At 43.6% G+C, this 19322-nt stretch overlaps 1 protein-coding gene across 1 annotated transcript; it reads right to left on the bottom strand.

Moving 5' to 3' along the window:
• Window positions 1–780: 780 nt before the first annotated feature.
• LOC121304873 (heterogeneous nuclear ribonucleoprotein U-like protein 1) lies at window positions 781–15813 on the bottom strand. The gene is made up of 16 exons (XM_041236286.1): window positions 15705–15813; window positions 14949–15317; window positions 13680–13880; window positions 12782–12983; window positions 12422–12495; window positions 12090–12229; window positions 11315–11414; window positions 10715–10827; window positions 9783–10049; window positions 9129–9251; window positions 8240–8368; window positions 4951–5119; window positions 3316–3588; window positions 2712–2887; window positions 1775–1957; window positions 781–1015 (listed from the first exon to the last, which is right to left on the bottom strand). The coding sequence occupies exons 2-16, from the start codon at window positions 15256–15258 to the stop codon at window positions 905–907; spliced, it is 2571 nt and encodes an 856-aa protein (XP_041092220.1). The 5' UTR covers window positions 15259–15317; window positions 15705–15813; the 3' UTR covers window positions 781–904.
• Between the last annotated feature and the right edge of the window lie 3509 nt (window positions 15814–19322).

Raw genomic sequence — 19322 nt, forward strand, 5'->3', positions numbered from 1 at the left:
AGATTTCAGGATATTAACAACTAAAAGGGTGCACCTAAAACCTGGGGAAATGAACCAAAACAATTTCAAAAAAGGTGTTTCTTGTTTGTTTTTTTTTTTGTTTTTTTAAATAATGTTAAATCACATTGACAATAAAAAGTTTGCAAAATAAATGGCAGCATTACAAGAGACAGCAGGAAAAGTATTCTGATGCAGGAAAAAGGTTTTTTTTTTTTTTCAAATACATCTCGCCAACACAACTGTCATTGGAATATATATATATAAAAAAAAAAGGATTTTTATTCATCACAGAGGGCATTGAAAATTAACATCTTATTTTCTTAAGGAACACACACACAAAGGGAGATTTACAAATGTATCAGCACTACTTCAAAAGCAGCAGCTACATAGCTGGCAAACCCCCCCCCCCCCTACCCCTCCTCACCAATTTGAGATTAAAGTTTAAACAATAAAACATTTGCTAAACCCAATCAAAAAAAAAATAAAAAAGATTTTAAAAAATAAGTTTCCCCCTCCAATTAAATGAATTAAAACAAACTAGAAAAAACTCAGCTGCAAATCAGTTACACCCAACAAACTCTTGCATTTTTAAAAAACTAAATTTAAGCAGGTTTGACGGTCAAATTAAAAAAGGCACCCCCCCGCCCCCCCCCCCCCAGTTGCGTTTTTTTTCAACGCGCAAATCCCTCACCTTCGGGAGAGATGGAGAGAGGGGCCATGAGGGTAGCGAAGGACCAGTCCCCAAGTAAACTCCTGCTTGGGGACGGTTTTTATCCCCGGTCAAAAAAAAAGTTGCCATCCTAAACGCACGCGCCAATCCCTCCCCTCGAGGAAGGAGATGGAGAGGAGGGGCCATGGAGGGGTAGAAGGACCAGCCCCAGAGTGAAACCCTGCTTGGGGAGGTTTACTGGGCCCCTGAGCCAGTCCCTGTGCTGCCCGAGTAGTTGGGGTAATTGCTGTAGTACTGGTTCCACTGGCTCTGGTTCTGGTAATACTGACTCCACTGCTGGGCATACTGGTTAGAGAGAGAGAGAGAGAGACAGAGAGAGAGAGAGGGAAAACAACAAAAAAAAAAAATCAGTGAACAAGAATGTGAAACCAGCACAGGTTCATACAGAAGGGGTCGGCATCACTTGTGAAGTGATGGAGATGAGGTTTAGGACCACTTGAGTAAAGAGAGCAGATGAGGGCAATTAAATATATAAAAAAAATATATAAAAACGCAACAAATTAATCCATTTTTCTGTTTGCCTAAACTTGAAGGCAATACATCATGAGGCAAAGTTTGGCCAATTAATTTAAACTTTCAAAAAGTATACTGAAAGTGCAGCAGGACAGAGGGGTCTCCAGTCCTGGTGGGCTGCTGTCCCTCCTGGGTTTTGTTTCAACTGTAGCCTAAATTACTTAACTGGACCAATTAAGTGCTTATTAGAAGCTTAACTTGTCAAATTTAGGGTACAGCTGGAACTAAAACCAGGAGGGACACTGGCTCTCCAGGACTGGAGAGCCCTGCTGTAGAGCAGGGTTTCCCAACCCTGTTCCTAGAGGCACGCCGTGAGTCTGCTGGTTTCCGTTCCAACGCAGCGCTCAACTGAACCCTTCACTGAACTAATAAAGGTGATTAAACTTGGCATTCATTTTCAAGCTCTTCGTTTGCTGACACTGTTCAATCAAGCAATTGAGTGCTGTGTAGGAAGTCCTCTAGGACCAGGACTGGAGACCCCTGCTCTAGCGCCTGCCACCTCCCAGGACACCCTTGTAAGGCTGCCTCTACCTGCTGGTACTGCTGGTTGTAGGTCTGCTGTTGCTGCGTTGAGGGCTGGGCCGGCTGCTGGCTGTAGCTGTGCCCGGTGGTGGCAGCTGCGGCAGCGGGCTGGCTGTAGCCCTGGCTGTAGCCAGCGTAATTGTAGCCCTGGTTGTAGTTGCCCTGGTTGTAGCCTTGGTTGTAGGCCTGGGCCTGACACATACAAGGAGAAAGAAAAAAACACACTTGTAAGTATTTCTTACACATGCCAGCTTGGGGTCAGGTTTCTGGTTACAGAAGCTGGATAAAAATTGTTTCGTTAACGTATTGAATCACACACTGCTTTGTAGTCCCGTTCCCCCCACCTTCCCCAGTATGAAAAACTATCACCTTAACGAGATTCCTATTCCACAGCAGTCCGATTCATGGGGTCAATTCCACTTTATAAATTCCAATTCTAACCCCAAATTCCCTTTTTAATGCAAACTGATCATGCTGTGCAAACCTATTTCAAATCATTTTACAACAAAGGCTTTATTGAACAATGAAATACTGTACACAGTTTAATGAACCGGTCAGGTCAAGCCTGCGGCATAAACTTTAATAATGACTGTGCCATAAAAACAAGAAAAAAGGGAACTGGGATTAGAAATAATAATAAATCTATTTTTACATAGAGCCTTTCACAGTGGACCATCACAAAGCGCTTTACAAAGGCAGGCTGTGAACTGTGCATTATATGCAAAGTCACTTCCAATAGGACGTTGATTTAACATCTCATCCACAGGACGGAGCACAAGGAGGTGAAGTGACTCGCTCAGGATCACACGCAGCGAGTCAAGTCAGTGGCAGAGGTGGGATTTGAACCGGGGTCCTTCTGGTGCCAAGACCTGGACTTTAACCAGTGGACCACACCGCCTCTTCCAAAATGGAATTGTCATCCGCCCTGCATTCCGCTGTCACTCACCTGGTTGTAACCCCCAGAGGCTCCCCCCCCTCCACCGGCGCCCTTGTAGCTGGAAGTGCGGTTGTGGCTGTACCCCCCCCCATGCTGCTGGTTCCGGTTGTAGCCGCCTCGCCCCCCATGGCCCCCGTCCCGGTTGTTGCCCCAGCGGTTCTGATTGTAGCCGCCGCGGTTATAGCCTGCAGAGTAGAAAAACAAGGCATATTCCACTGGAGACTTAAAACTAGAACAATTAACGAGCCAATTCAGCTTTTAATTGGTTCAATTAAAAAAAAAAAAAAAAAAAAAAAAAAAATCAGGACAAGGTAGTTACAAAGACCAGGACTGAAAGGGCCAATTTTGGCCACCCCTGCATTAGAGGAGAGGGACTTCCCTATCCCTCCTACTGTGAACGGCATCAGCTGACCTAAGCAACATGTTGGATCCTCAGCTAAGGCACTAATCACTGTAGATACTTGTTCCATCTCACTTACTGTAAACTACACTATTTAACATATGAACCTTGCGTTGTAACTGTACTGCCCTGCTGCCTTGGATAGGTCTCTGGGGTTTTTATATATAATTCGTCAGTCTGATATCCCACAGCCACACATTCTGAGCCCCTTACCTCCTCTGTAGCCACCTCCCGAGCCCCCTCTGCTCTGGTATCCCCCTCTGCCCCCGTGAGGTCCCCCGCGGTTGTCGTATCTCTGGAAGCCCCCTCCTCCTCCGCGGCCCCGGAACCCTCCGGAGCGCCCGTCGAACCTCTTCTCCGGGGGGGGCCCCGCTTTCTTCCCCTCCTCGTTGTACTGCTTCACCAGCTTCTCCGCCTCGTCCTTCTCCAGCTCCACGTAGGTCACGCTGTCCAGAACCTCGCCGGACTCCGGGAGAGCGAAGTTCGCTGCACCCGGCACCAAAAAAAGAGGGGAACAAAAAATAAATGGGAGAAAACAACAAAAGTTAATACAAAAAAAAAATACATAATAAATCTGGCCACGAAAGAGATTTTAAAAGAGAGAGAGAAACAGGGGTTAAAAAAAGTGACCTCTCAAATCATAAATTGTGATAGCTTTTGTTATACCCCAAGGGAAGAGAACAGGAGAGAGAGAGAGAAAAGGAGGGGGTTGGGTTGTTTAAAAATTAGACACACAAGTGTGGGGTGGAAGACAGAAGGGATATTTTTTTTTTTTTTTTATTAAAGGAAAAAAATCGGGATACTGCAGACCCAGCAAGTTTAACATCCTTACCACACTAGGAGCATTTAAAATAAAATTCTATACGCACACACAGGATAACCATACTCTAAATTCATTACTAAAATTAAATCACTTGCGAAACAGTGCAGAACTGAGCCAAAGTATGAAATGCTTTGTGAAATTACAGGGGTGATGATGATAACTGAAGCCCCCCAGGTCATTACTACTTTGACAGTAACCCAGGTCTACCTCAAATTCTCCTGGTAAAAAATTCCAGCTTCTAAAAACTGTCAAAGCTTCACAAAAGCAGCTATCAATATGCAAATAAAAAAAACTGTCCTGACAGAATCAACATGCCACGAAACCCAAGTCCCTTTGAAGACTTTTCTACAGTGACGGAACAACGTACAAGGTTTTGCACGACTTCAGGGCACGACTGCAAAATGTATTCATTCATCTTTAAAAACGGCTTCCAGCCTTCGGTTATACTTTGGAAAGCACTGCCTCGTGTAGGCAAGCATAGAGCAATCAGAGGATTACACGACAACCACTTTCATAAAATGATTATTGCCAAATTTCTTTGGCAATACAAAAGTAAAAAAAATTACAAAAATCAGAGCCTACATGAAAAATCCAACTGCAAGACATAGATTTATGTATGGATTAAGGCAGACAAGCTAGGAACGCCTCACACTACATGAGAGTCGATGAGCAACTCGTACAATTCGTAAGACCGAGTGATCATTTCATGATGTTAAAAATGAATTGTTTGGAAAAGAGTGCTGTGCAGTTGGGTCTTGTGTCACGACACACGTCTGAACAGGTTTGCAGTGCTCTTTTTTGGGGGGGGGGGGGGGGGGGGCGCGAGAGAGACAGAGACAGACAGAGAGATAAGGGGAATACAAAAGGGGAGGATTAAAAAAAAAAAAAGGCAAGTTTTTCTTCCAACTGATTCAACAAGCAAAAGTTGTAGATCAGTTTTGTTTTTTTCTCCCCCAGATTGTTTTGCGTGTGTGTGCGTGTGCGTGTGTGTGGGTTGGTTGGTTTGTTTGTTTCTAGTATCCTACCTTTCATTTCTAACACAGCATGATCAGGCACATCCTTTCCCTCCTCATCAGTGCGCTTTAACGTTCGCTCTTTTAAATCCTCATCCGTGGGACAAATTACAATAGCCTTGCGTTGAAAACCTTCAAAAGGACGCATTTTTCGTCTCTGGGCTGATCCATAAACATTTGTCTAGCAATGGTGACAAAGAAGAGGCAAAAGCTGTTCATTATTGTGTTTGCTTCCTTTACTTGGTTTTAGCTTTTGCGGAGAGGAATTCGGAAGCCTGCAACGATGAAATAAGACAGTTTTTTTTTCTTCTTTTTGTTTTTACAAGGTTTCGTTATGTTGTTTGGTCTCTGGAACTATGGTTGCAGCACACAACCCCACACTTACCTTAAAAACGGGAGGCTTTTTTTTTTTGCACTGAACTGGAAATGAAAACAGGTTGGGGGGGGGGGGTTAGAAAGGAGGGGCTTGTATTTAAGAATAAACTTATGACAAATCAGAGCTGTGGCTACAGTCGGAAAACGTTCTTTTACTTTGAAATTGTATTAAGCTCCCCCCAGTGCAGCATTACTAGTTCTCTTTACAGGACACAGCAGTCAGATCTCCAGCGATTTCAATAAGACTAAACTACTGCTGGGTAACGACACAATTAACCAATATAAAACACCAAAAAACTAAATATGCATGGAAGAAATAAAACTAACTTTTTTTGCATGGGACTTGGATGTGTGTGTTGGATTTCAAACACTGGAGTACAAAGGATGGGGCACACACACTGTCTGATCAAACTTGGCGCATACAGTATACCCCCGATTACCTACAAATGAGACAGTCAGGCTTCTCCATACAAACCCCTCGACTCTCAACAGCTAAACAATACTGGTCGACTCCACTACAGGATAGTCACTGTGGAGCGGCATTTTGCGCTGGAGGTAATTAAACTGATCCCTTATTGATAATTCATTTCAATGCACTGTCATTTAGTTTTCAATTTCCAGAGAGGTTAACCAAGTAGGTCATTTGTTACACACACATTATATATAAACACTTGTGGCTCTGTTTAACACAAGTAAAATGAGTCTTTCAACGTAAGCTTCTGCAGAACAAAACTAACACTTGCCACCAGAGGTTTAAAAATCTCTCAACAAAAAGTACCGCAGTGACAGGGCAGCAAATGTTTGCAACGGGTTCAAAAGTACAACTGAAGCCAACATCAAGATGCCTTTGAAATTATTCGCACGCTAGTCGCCGACAACCAACAGAAGGCCCTCTCGGCATTCTTCAAACGCGAGAGATGAAACATTTCAAAACAGCAAACCTCAAAGACTTCCAACCAACTTTGGATAACTGTCCTAGACATCAGCTGTGCGCAGGCATTTTATATGCCACCCCCCCCCCAGTTTTTTGAAAACTGTACTTTTGATATGATTTATAAATGTTTTAAAAACGTGCATTGTAAAATTCAACATTTTTTTTTTTTTTTTTTTTTAAAACTACACTTGGCAGATTTAACATTAACCCAACAGATAAATCCGAAAAACATTGTCGTTCAGCAACTGCATGTCAGAAAAGAAACACAGATTTTTACAATGCTAAAAATAAGCCCTCGCCCACTGAAGAATTTGCTTTGGCGTTGTGTGCTGCAGAGCTGCCCTTACACTCCTAGAGCCAATGTCTCTGCTTCCGCGCCTCCCCTGCATATTACAAAGCCAAAAAAAAAACCAAAACACACCTTTCAAAACTTAATGTGTTCGTTACCATTTATGTATAAAGCTATATACAAACTTTTCGGTTAAAATCTAGAACAGAACTGCCTCTAATCATAGTCTCGGCCCCCCCTTACTGACTCTTCACGCCCCCTCCCCAGCACTGCTATACCTGATGAACTTAACAGTATGAATTTTGTTTGTTATATATTTCAAACAGGCTTGATTCAAAGCATTGAAAAGCCACACTGACCAACAAGTCAAAAAAGCTTCAAGGTTTAGAAAAACTGATCTAATGTTAACACAACCCAGAATAACAAACTCACGTGCTAAGCTTACACTGGGAAGCACCTAGGCCCTGTCAAATACAACCGAGCAGTTTGAGGGTTCGGGGGTCAACCTGCACTGCGTTACTAACCAAATTACCCCAACGCAAACTCCAAATTATAACCCCCCCCCCCCCAAGTACGTGCCCCTAACCAATAAATGAACTTTTAGCCAGACTTAAAACTACAACCCTGCAAAACTGTGTGTTTAACACATCTTCCTAAAGAGATTAGGAAGCAGAAAATTAGACTAGCCTCACACACTTGGCAACCCTAACCCTAAAGGTTAAAAGGAGTTGGCAGTCAAGCTTAAATGAGAAGGGCAAGTTACCAGTTGATTTATAAAATCGTTTCAATAGGCCAGAACGGGGTGTCAATGCGTCTTTCCTCTCAAACCTGACCTTACAAAAGTTCATAATCTAATACTAAAACTAAAAAGGAGGGGGTCCCCCACCAACCTCAAAACAACAAAAAAACACATCAAAACTTACCTTTACTCACCTGTACTTGAAAAGCACATTACAGCCCTCAGAACAGACAAACAGATACATACCTACCCAAGAGTACTTACGGTTTCCCCATTGATGCCACACAGGCATGTCAGTTTGACCTGCACTTACCTCAATGCACACTGCCAGACAAGAGCCCTGAAAAGTCAACTGTGGTTAAATCACTTACCGTTGTCATTTTTTTCTTTTATATAAAAAAAAAAAAAAAAATAAAACACGACAGTTCCACATACTATCTCTACGTTAAAAAAAAATCTAGGATATACCTGAAGCTAATTTAGCAAACTGTATTTAACGTTACTTTATCAATAGAAGGGTTTCTCTTTACTCACCAGTCACGACAGTGTTTTTACTTGATCACTATTATCTCAAGAGGACTATCTTTTACAGTGTTGGGGGTGGAGGAATCTCACTTAAATTTTAGGTCCAATTAAAAAAACACAAAAGAAACCACACTTTGTTTTACATTCCCGGGGGGGTGGGGGGGGTTAAAGTTCTTTACAAAGATAACAAACTTACAAAGATACAAACATGATCCGCTCCCCCCTCCTCATTTAACAATACAAGATTTGATTATTATAAAAAAACAATTCATAACAACTTAAAAGGACTAAGCAACTGTTATACAAAAACAATTGACAAATGGTGTTTGAAAAGGTGCTACTGTAAGTCATTGCTGTCCTGCGCTGGAAGTAAAAGGCTGCATTAGTGGAGAGGGGAGAGAGAGAGAGGGAGGGAGGATCAGGGAAGGCTCTGCTGTACCTGATCCAGGATGTAGTTGCGTTTCTTGCGCGCTGCGATTTGGATCAGGCGGTTCAAGCACTGAGTCGCCTGCTGGATCAGCACGTCCCAGCGGCCAGCGTAGTTACGCTGTCGACGAAGACCCATCACCTGAACGGAGAAACACACAAGAACAGGTCAAGCAATAATAATAAAAACCGTACAGTCAAGCAACAACAGGGGGAAAACAAAAAGATTAAGCAATTATATAGAGAATAATGCACGGGTAGTGGGGGGTGTAACTTAAGCCACACCACCTGGAGGGATGGGAAGCCTCATACCCAAGCATCCCACCCAAAGGACGGGCAATAAATTTGTTTATGACACGCTAACCCCCCCCCCCATTTCAACCGAGCTCTTGGTTAATTGAGCCAGTTATTGGCTTAATTAGTCGAGATTAACATGCTTTCTAGATCTTTAGCCATTGATGTAAAGACACCTATGAAACATGCAGGGCCTCTACGGGACCAGGGTTCAAGAACCTTGTTAGAAACAATATTGTTGAAACGGCTGTCATTCACTTTTCTTTCTGTACAGTGTTTTCGTTTCTAAATTTACCACCGGCGTTGCAAAGTTAGGCTTGGTGGTCCAGTGGTTAAAGAAAAGGGCTTGATACCAGGAGGTACCCAAGCATCCCACCCAACCCTGAGCAAGTCACTTAACGTGGTCCTTCAGATGAGACGTAAAACAAACAGGGTCCTATTGCAAGCGACCCAGCTGATGAAGCACAGTTCACCACTTTGTCTCCAAGTCTCTTTGGATAAAAGCATCTGCGAAATGACTAATTAACAACAAGGTTTAAATGTTTGGTGGCTGCCTCCAAACCAAGCCCAGTGTCCTTTTGCCTGGCGTTTCATTTTTTTTATTTTACCTTCATCTTCTCCATTATGGCGTTGGTTCCCAGGATGTTGAACTTCTTTGCTGGGTTCTCAGAGGCGTGCTTCTCGGCCCAGGTTGTCTTTCCAGACGCGGGCAGGCCCACCATCATCAGGATCTGCACACAGACAGACAAACGGGAGAGATTAATAGCCACAGTGCAAACTGAAAAAGTCCCCTTAGTTCAAGTCTCTTGTTTATTGAAAGAGACGGCTGAGATCCAGAGCACTTGGCCGATCATATCGTATTAACATATCCTATTACAGCCCCATGCGATTCAGAACGAAAATAAGTCTTAACAAAACATTCAGATCAGGAACTTCTACATTCAAAGCCAAGTCCGACAACAACCAGTTGTTACAGTTTCAATGTCATCTTATTCTGAACACAATAAATTACAACGGGCAAATATACATTACTGTGTGAGTGGAGTGATTCTCTTTCCTATAGACCTCTATACATCTCTGCAGTGTTGAGAGTGGAGATCTCTTTCCTATAGATCTCTACACAGCTCTGCAGTACCCAGTTAACATTTCTTCAAAGTCTTCAGCCACTGAGGATTTAAAGAACCTGCAAGGCTGTGGCTCTCCAAGACCACAGCTGGCCACCCTTGCCCTAAACGCCTTCCTGCCCATCCACCCTTTCTCACCTCGCACTCTGCCTTGGAGGCGGGTCCTACGGTGCCCCGAACCCGGTCCTCCAGAGGCACGCTCTGCACCAGGGTGTACCCCTCGGGGACAGGGAAGAAGGGCTCCTCTTTCTGTCCAAAGTTGAACTCGATGGCGCAGTTCTTGACCAGGACATGGGGGAACAGGGCACGGTCCGCCAGCTCTTCCTTGCTCACCTTGAACCCCACGCCCAGCCACTTGCCGTTCTTGGAGTAAGCCATTTCCACCTCCTCGCCGGCCTCGAAATCCTAAGATTAAAAAATAAAATTAAAATGGAGAGAAGGGCAGTTTATTTTCGGTGGATGCCGCTAATCAAGTTGTATTTCATTCTTGCGCGGTGGTCTATGGGCTGCTGGGTCTGTCAGTCATACAAAAGCGCGAAAGAGAAAGTACGCTCTCAATATTGGAGGTAGCCACCAAACGCTTATGAACACAAGTCAAGAAATCGAAAAAAAAGCTGATATTGATAGACTGTGGTTTAAAGGGTTACAATTCAATATCATCTGACATTTTGAGTGTGAGAGTGACAATCCGCAAAATGAGTTGCTGCCAGCAAGTTCCAGTGGGAACAAGAAGTTATTACTGTCAGGTCTGCCACAGACGGAGTGCAAGAGAAAGTCCACTTAAACCGGCCATTGTTAAAATGATCGTTTGATGCTTTAACCAAGTAGCCCATCGAGTATCGTGACATTTCATGTATTGTTACACCACTAATACAACCTACGCACCAAATCTGCAAAATATAAATGAATGTAAAACACAAACACATGTTCTCAAAGAAAGCAACAGTGTAATTCTCATTGTTGTAAAGAAGAAAAAGAAAAAAAACTAACACGTATGGAGTTGAAAAAGCATAAACACAATAAACCTGCCCACCCCCCCCCCACCCGGGTCGTTTGCACTCGGCACTCACAATGAAACAGCCGATGACATCATTCTCCGTGAACTTCTCCCCGAAATCCTCGAATTTGCAGTTGGTGGATTTCTTCCCGGTTCCTCCGTAGCCATAAGAGAATTCCTCCTCTCCTAAAAAACAAAGGAGACACAACGCTGTGAGCTACACCAACAGAGACTGAACCAACCAGCGTACGCTACAAGCTCTGTGCCAAATCACTACCGCAGGGATGGAAACAAGACTCCTACTGCACAGCAGCTTGATGCGTACGTGGTTTCATTACAAGTGAAAAATCAGACACACCTGCGCTTGTTAGCTAAACACAGCGGCCAATCAAGCTGGTAATAAATCCTGGACTGGGGAAAACTGCTGTGCAATAGGACTTGTATTTGCCATCCCTGCAAGCCCTTAAGTAAAAATGCATTGAGAAAATTGTTTTCAAACAACTCAACTTAAATAAGTTAGAAAATAAATTTTAAAAAAGCATCCGTTGGTTGTTTATCTCCTGCAAGAATTAGTTCTGTATTTCCTTTTAAATATACAACGGATTTAGATTGAATACATTTTTTTGAATGTTATTTTAAGCTTGTTCTGCAAGTTGTGTGTGTGCATGGTTACCAAGCTGAGTGCTGCAGGAGTCCAAAGACCAGCCGACTCTCACAACATGTGGGTCTGGCTCGCTGGAAGGAAGGTGCTTCACAGCGATCTCCTCATTGATCTGGAAACGGACAAACACACTATCAGCATACAGTCACTGGAAACCAACACCAGTACTGGGTTTCAGAACTACTCCCGACAAACACACTCACAGGCGTGACTGTTGACGCTGTGACGAGAAACGGTTCATTCAGATTTCACAGCAGTTTGATTCATTCTTGGTTTTATATTAAGTTACACACTGTGGCTAATCAAGCTCACCATAAAACATGGAAAGGGTGAAACTGCTGTGCAATTGGAGTTTTATTTCCATCAATGGATTTTCCATGGGCCTGATTGTTCATACTCTTGGCTGCTGGTAATTTCAAGAACATAACTGAACAAAAGCAGCTCTTAAACACAGGGCTGTGTGCAGCAGCAGCAGCAGGGCTAGTGTGAGTTTCTAACCCTGCTCAAACTCCTGGCTCCTGATCATTTCAATATTAACAGACTTCACTGAGGGGAGTTCTGAACCCCAGGACTGGGTGCAGCAGCAGCAGCAGCAGCAGCAGCAGCAGGGCTAGTGAGAATTTCTAACCCTCCTCAAACTCCTGATCATTTCCACAAAAACAAACCATTCAAGCGAGTTCTGAAACCCAGGACTGGGTGTCGTGAGCGTTTCAAGCCCTTAAAATATCAAAACACTTTAAGAAGTTGAATGGACAGAAATCCCCAGTGTTGAAGGGTGGAGACTCGCCTTCATCTCGAAGCAGACTTTGCCTTTGTTGACACCGTAGGAGACTCTAGCGCCTGACCAGAGGTAAGCGAAGCCCTCGATGGTCAGCGGATAACCGCTGTAGCGGTCACGCGCTACCTTGAAGTGCAGGTCACAGTTATCTAGAAGAAAGAAAGAAATGCCAAAACTATCAGGGGACGGGGGGACGGGGGGAATTACGAGGTCTACAATACCATCCTGTTCCATCACAAATCAATAATTCATGCCATGAGGACAGCAAGTTAACATATGTGATTTGACAAAACACGTTATTTTAGCACTTCATTTGTCTGGACTTGCTGGCTGATACTCACAGGTGTCAATGGCCACTAGAGTGTCATCAAAATCCTCTTCGTCATCTTCTGCAGGAGGCTGTGGAGATCTGGACCTGTATTAAAGAAAAAAAACCAAAAAAAACTAAAAACACTTATTTCACGTTTCAGTTAAATGCTTTTAATGGTCAAGGATGCCAAACCACAGATCTGTATTATGGTAAACACTACCCAGTGTTGCATTTAAATACCAAAAGAAAACTTTACAAATACAATGGAAAGCAGAATTGTAATTATATATAACTAGTGGTAACTAATGTCAGCAAATAGTGCTGCAACTGTAATTGAGCGCAGGTCTAGCGCGAGTAACCCTTCAGGACTGGTAATCCCAGCACTCCCCACCTCTTATCCTCGCGGTGCTCGTAGTAGCCACGGCCTCTGCCCTCGTCGTAAGGTCTCTTGCGGCTCTGGTGGTGCTGAGGGGGGCGTTCCTTTTCCTGTTTGGGCTCGACCGACCCGTCCTGACTCTGTTCTGAAGTGACTGGATCGGACTTCGGTTCCTCCTCCTCCTCCTCCTCCTTCACCTCAGTCTTGACTTCTGGGTCTAAAGAAGAAAAAAATAATTTACGCAAAATGCATCAGAAAATTAAAACACACAAAATGTGTGAATGCAAAAAACTACACAAGACCAAGCCACCACCCCACTTCACCAACAGATACTCAGAGGCAATGATAAATGTGTGTGGTCCAGTGGTTAAAGGAACAGGCTTGTAAACAGCAGGTCCCCGGTTCAAATCCCAGCTCAGCCCCTGACTCGCTGTGTGTGACCCTGAGCAGGTCACTTCACCTCCTTGTGCTGCGTCTTTGGGGTGACACGTTGTTGTAAGCGACTCTGCAGCTGATGCACAGCTCACACACCCTAGTCTCATATCTTGTAAAGCACTTTGTGATGTTGGTCCGCTATGAAAGGCGCTATATAAAAATTAATTATTTGAAGTAACACTGCAATAGTTTGTATAAAAGATTAATTTAAAAAGCTGTGGTTTAAGGATGGATTTTTTTTTTTTGGAAATGCAGGTTTTCAAAAGTGTAGCGATAAAAAGCTAACTTTTGTGTAATTTGAATTAATTGGAATTACTACATCATAACAATTAAACGAAACAGCACTGTACTTATAACTGCAATTTCTCCACACAGTGCTGCTGCTGTTGTAATTCGCATGCTATTTGATCCCAGGCCTGGTAACGCATCCCTGGGAATACTGGAGGGGGGCCCACCCTTTTCGGGGCTTTGGTCTGACCTGGCTTGCGGTCTTCTTCCAGGGGGTCTGGTTGCTGCTCAGCCCCCTCCTCCTCCTCCTCCTCTGGGGGGGGCTTGCTCTCCTCCTTGACTGACATGTCGTCCAGCCCGTCTGTGTGCAGCTCGCTGAAGCCCTGGTCTTGCTCAGCCAGCGTGTCTCGGGTCTCCATGGCAAAGGCTTCGTCTGGCTCTCCCTTCTCGCCTGCAAAAACACCAGAGAGGTTTAAAGCTCGTAAAATAAAAGGGGCATTTCATTCATAACCATTTTAACGCACACTCAATGGTGCTGAATTTAGAACGCTTAATCAACCCTAATTGTGTCTCTCCGTTCCAGTGTGTGCATGAGAGCACTTTTAAAATATTTGCTCATTTTGCTGTGTATCAAGATTACTGCTATAGGAGGTTACAAAAAAAAAATCAAAACAATAAAATGACAAACGTTTTGGACTAGAAGACACTGAAAAAGACTTAGTCGAAATTAATGTGTTTTGTACACACTACTACGGGAAAAAAAAAAAAAACACAAACACAGATGTGGCATTTACGAATATTACGTGACCTTAATTGGTACTCTGGAATACACTTGGTTAAAAAAATGACCGTAGTCGTAGGGGTGGTGCAGTAAAGGGATGCGGAAACTAAGGCAAAAAAAAAAAAGGACAACGTTTAATGTTTACAGCCAGTTGGAAAAACACCAAACCACAATAAAAGGAACTCGCAGCGCAGACAACCCCCCCCCCCCAAAAAAAGCTCACATCGACTCATTAAATAACTCCTGCATTATTTTATCGGACTGTTTAAATATAATAGCACACTACCAGCAATTGCACGATCTTTCATATCAACATGTTGAAATAATAGGACTTGTTATAACGTTATTAACTAACGCGGTAGCTGGTCATTTTTGCCAGTAATGGGTTACCAAAATAAACTCTGAAAGCCACGTGTTTAGGTTCTTTGCACATGCAATGCAACTCTATGCAATAACATGTGCTTACGGTACAAATTCAACAGCAAACACACAATGCAAACTAAAAGTAAAAATGTGTTTCACGGCCTCCTTCCCTAAATGCAATGAGATTGTGCAGCTATCGATAACACAGTAAACGCATTACTTGTATATACGCAGAGGCGCTGTATTCTCCCAACGTATTGTCACTGAGCTACCGAGGTGTCTAGCTGTGCGTTTAACAGCGCTGGAATAAGATGACTGCTGTATATTTCTTTTTAAAAAAAGGGGGTGGATATTACAGTAACATCACACACTTACCGTCTTCAGCATTATCCTCTCCGTTATCGGCCACCTCTTCCTCGCCGGATCCCAGTTCCTCTCCAGATCCCAGTTCCTCTCCAGATCCCAGTTCCTCGCCGGATCCCAGTTCCTCGCCGTCCCCGGCGTATCTTTCGCCGAGCACGGCCCCCTGTGGCGGCGCGACCGCATCCCCCAAGGCCTCGGAGTCCAGTGCGGCCTGCAGCCGCTCAGCGAGGTCCGCCTTCAGGCCGCGAGCATCCAGCCCCCGGGCCTGCAGCTCCTCCTTCAGCTCATTCACCTTCAGCTTCTTGACGTCCACGGCGCTCATTCTCACCGCGATTACGACCGGGCTTGTGTTTTAACAGAGATATATATATATATATACAGCTGCAAACAAACAAACAAAACAACAGCTTTAAAAAAAAGGCGACTCAGAGACTTTGTTTACAACTTGTAAACAGCAGGCCTGTACCAAAAAAAAAAAAAAAAAAAAAAAAGCTTTTAAAATTACACAAACCGTCTAAAAAAAAAACACAACTAAACAACAGCCAACGCGTATTTAAAACACTTCTGTGGTCGGTTATTAGCCTTTGAAATGCGGGTTTCCTCTCTAATAATATAAACGCAACCGCTTCCACCGAGAACAACTCCTGCAAATTAAAAATAAATGCACGCTGAGCTGCGCCGTGCAAACAACGGCAGCTACACGCCGTCCTGCATCCCTAATCACAGCGCTGCTGCTGCTTCTTTGCGTGGAGCCGAGACTCTCCTCACCTTTAGTCTCGTTTCTTCTCCTCGGCTGCTTTCACTCTGGCTCCAGCGTCCCGCTCCGCAACTTGCACAAAATGGACGCCTCTCCTTCCCCTTGCTGATTGTGGGAGGGGAGGGAGGAACGCGTAAAACCCGTCGATCTGATTGGCTGCCGGGACACGCGTTTCTGCCGCGAAACGTCCCAGAGGAATCCGGCCAATCGCGGTCGTGATGGATCGACTGGGTTCCTCCCTGATTGGTGGATTCGAATCGCTTGACGTCAAGAGTGCGGGGTGTTTGTTTGCAAGTGTTTTTTTGGGGAGACTGAACGGCGTTTAGAAAGGGTTCGGGTTCGGGTTCGGGTTCGGGTTCGGGTGTTTCCATTAACAGAGAAAGAGCTGGACCACTTCTACTCATTCCTGTAGCAGCTGTTTGTGACAGTGCGCCTACAGCAAGTTTATCATTGGAAGAGCACAGCAAAGTGTGATACAGCACAGTGAACGCATTGTAAAGCACAGAGAGGTCTGGTAAAGCATAGGGAAGCATTGTAAAGCACAGAGAGGTATGGTAAAGCATAGGGAAGCATTGTAAAGCACAGAGAGGTCTGGTAAAGCATAGGGAAGCATTGTAAAGCACAGAGAGGTCTGGTAAAGCATAGGGAAGCATTGTAAAGCACAGAGAGGTCTGGTAAAGCATAGGGAAGCATTGTAAAGCACAGAGAGGTCTGGTAAAGCATAGGGAAGCATTGTAAAGCACAGAGAGGTGTGGTAAAGCATAGGGAAGCATTGTAAAGCACAGAGAGGTCTGGTAAAGCATTGTAAAGCACAGAGAGTTCTGGTAAAGCATTGAAGCAAAGCACAGAGAGGTCTGGTAAAGCATAGGGAAGCATTGTAAAGCACAGAGAGGTCTGGTAAAGCATAGGGAAGCATTGTAAAGCACAGAGAGGTCTGGTAAAGCATAGGGAAGCATTGTAAAGCACAGAGAGGTCTGGTAAAGCACAGGGAAGCATTGTAAAGCACAGAGAGGTCTGGTAAAGCATAGGGAAGCATTGTAAAGCACAGAGAGGTGTGGTAAAGCACAGGGAAGCATTGTAAAGCACAGAGAGGTCTGGTAAAGCATAGGGAAGCATTGTAAAGCACAGAGAGGTCTGGTAAAGCATAGGGAAGCATTGTAAAGCACAGAGAGGTATGGTAAAGCATAGGGAAGCATTGTAAAGCACAGAGAGGTCTGGTAAAGCATAGGGAAGCATTGTAAAGCACAGAGAGGTCTGGTAAAGCATAGGGAAGCATTGTAAAGCACAGAGAGGTCTGGTAAAGCATAGGGAAGCATTGTAAAGAACAGAGAGGTCTGGTAAAGCATAGGGAAGCATTGTAAAGCACAGAGAGGTCTGGTAAAGCATAGGGAAGCATTGTAAAGCACAGAGAGGTCTGGTAAAGCACAGGGAAGCATTGTAAAGCACAGAGAGGTCTGGTAAAGCATAGGGAAGCATTGTAAAGCACAGAGAGGTCTGGTAAAGCATGGGGGAAGCATTGTAAAGCACAGAGAGGTCTGGTAAAGCATAGGGAAGCATTGTAAAGCACAGAGAGGTCTGGTAAAGCATAGAAGCATTGAAGCATTGTAAAGCACAGAGAGGTCTGGTAAAGCATAGGGAAGCATTGTAAAGCACAGAGAGGTCTGGTAAAGCATAGGTCTGGTAAAGCAGAGAGGTCTGGTAAAGCATAGGGAAGCATTGTAAAGCACAGAGAGGTCTGGTAAAGCATAGGGAAGCATTGTAAAGCACAGAGAGGTCTGGTAAAGCACAGGGAAGCATTGTAAAGCACAGAGAGGTCTGGTAAAGCATAGGGAAGCATTGTAAAGCACAGAGAGGTCTGGTAAAGCATAGGGAAGCATTGTAAAGCACAGAGAGGTCTGGTAAAGCATAGGGAAGCATTGTAAAGCACAGAGAGGTCTGGTAAAGCATAGGGAAGCATTGTAAAGCACAGAGAGGTCTGGTAAAGCATAGGGAAGCATTGTAAAGCACAGAGAGGTCTGGTAAAGCATAGGGAAGCATTGTAAAGCACAGAGAGGTCTGGTAGGGAAGCATTGTAAACAGAGAGGTCTGGTAAAGCATAGGGAAGCATTGTAAAGCACAGAGAGGTCTGGTTAAACGCATAGGGGGTAAAGCATTAGTAAAGCACAGAGAGGTCTGGTAAAGCAGGGAAGCATTGTAAAGCACAGAGAGGTAAAGCACAGGGAAGCATTGTAAAGCACAGAGAGGTCTGGTAAAGCATAGGGAAGCATTGTAAAGCACAGAGGTCTGGTATATTAAAATATTAAAAATATAATATGGCATATTAAAAAAACAGACAGTGGTAAACTAACCCTTATACAAGTTATCTAAAAGCACAGCACACTGAGATAAAGCGCAGTGAAAACACCTTCCGTTAATGTTTGCTTTGCTCTTTATAGGACAGCGGGGCAAGTTGGATTTTGTGTGGATCCCTTCCCCGGCATTATCTTTAGCGATGTCTCGCTGAGGCAGGCACATGTCAGCGTGTTTTTTCTTTTTTTTTTTTTTTTTTTTTTCCCATAGAAACCAAACATCTTTAATATATTTTTTTTTCTATATAAAATGTTTGCACTTAACAAACGGATGTACAGAAATATATTTATGGAAGAAAGTAAACACTGAGGTTGAATTGCATGAGAATTCTGTCTCATTTTCTTAAACCAAAGTCGCATGTATAATCAAATCTTCTTAAAACAGCTGCGGTGGATGACAATCCGAACTGTTAGTCCTTATCATTTAATTCACACAATTAAAAAGGGAACTGGGATCAGAAGAGGAATTGAAAACATTGAATTGGCCCAAACTCTGCCAGCAGTCGTGTGCAAAATTATACAAAGGAGCAAACACTTCATTTCATTGTGTATTGAAAATTTTATTGACTCTGTGGAAGAGTCTGAAAATAGAGACACTGGAAAGTCTTACTCGAATTATTATTATTATTATTATTATTATTATTATTATTATTATTATTATTATTATTATTAATAATAATAAAATAGGCCTACATTAAGTTGAATAAGGATGAAACAACAAAAACATTTTTGTCCTCAAAGTGGCGCCATAGACAAAGACTCGTTTGATCGACCACGAGTTGAATATATTATTCTATTTATTATGCATGCATACATCATACATACATGCATGCATGCATAACTGAAGAACAGTTGTATGTGTGTCACGGTGTGGGGGTTGGGGAGTGTGTGTCACGACCTGGCTGATAAGTTGTGTAAAGTTGTGAAAGGGTTCCTATAGCACTTTCTCGACACAGTGCGCTGAAGGAAGTTTATTTCCCGTGTGTATCTGATCCGCCTGCAGCGTTTCCAAGCCGGGAGTGACCGGCAGTTTCGTCACCGGCTCCCGTTTCAGAGTTGAGTCGGTGCCGAGGGAAAGGGCAGGCTAGGTCAGCCTATAGTGGGAACGAGCCCCTGACTGCTTTCCATTACATTGAATACATAACCTTTACAGTAATACATACATAAAAAATAAAATATGGTTTAATTACACTCTATCTATCTAACTAAACCATACGCGTAACTCAGTTATTTTTGGTAATATTATATTGAAAAACCCCAACCTAATTTCAGTACTCATTT

The sequence above is a fragment of the Polyodon spathula genome, chromosome 40 (assembly GCF_017654505.1).
Source record: "Polyodon spathula isolate WHYD16114869_AA chromosome 40, ASM1765450v1, whole genome shotgun sequence".
In the NCBI taxonomy this organism is placed as follows: domain Eukaryota; kingdom Metazoa; phylum Chordata; class Actinopteri; order Acipenseriformes; family Polyodontidae; genus Polyodon; species Polyodon spathula.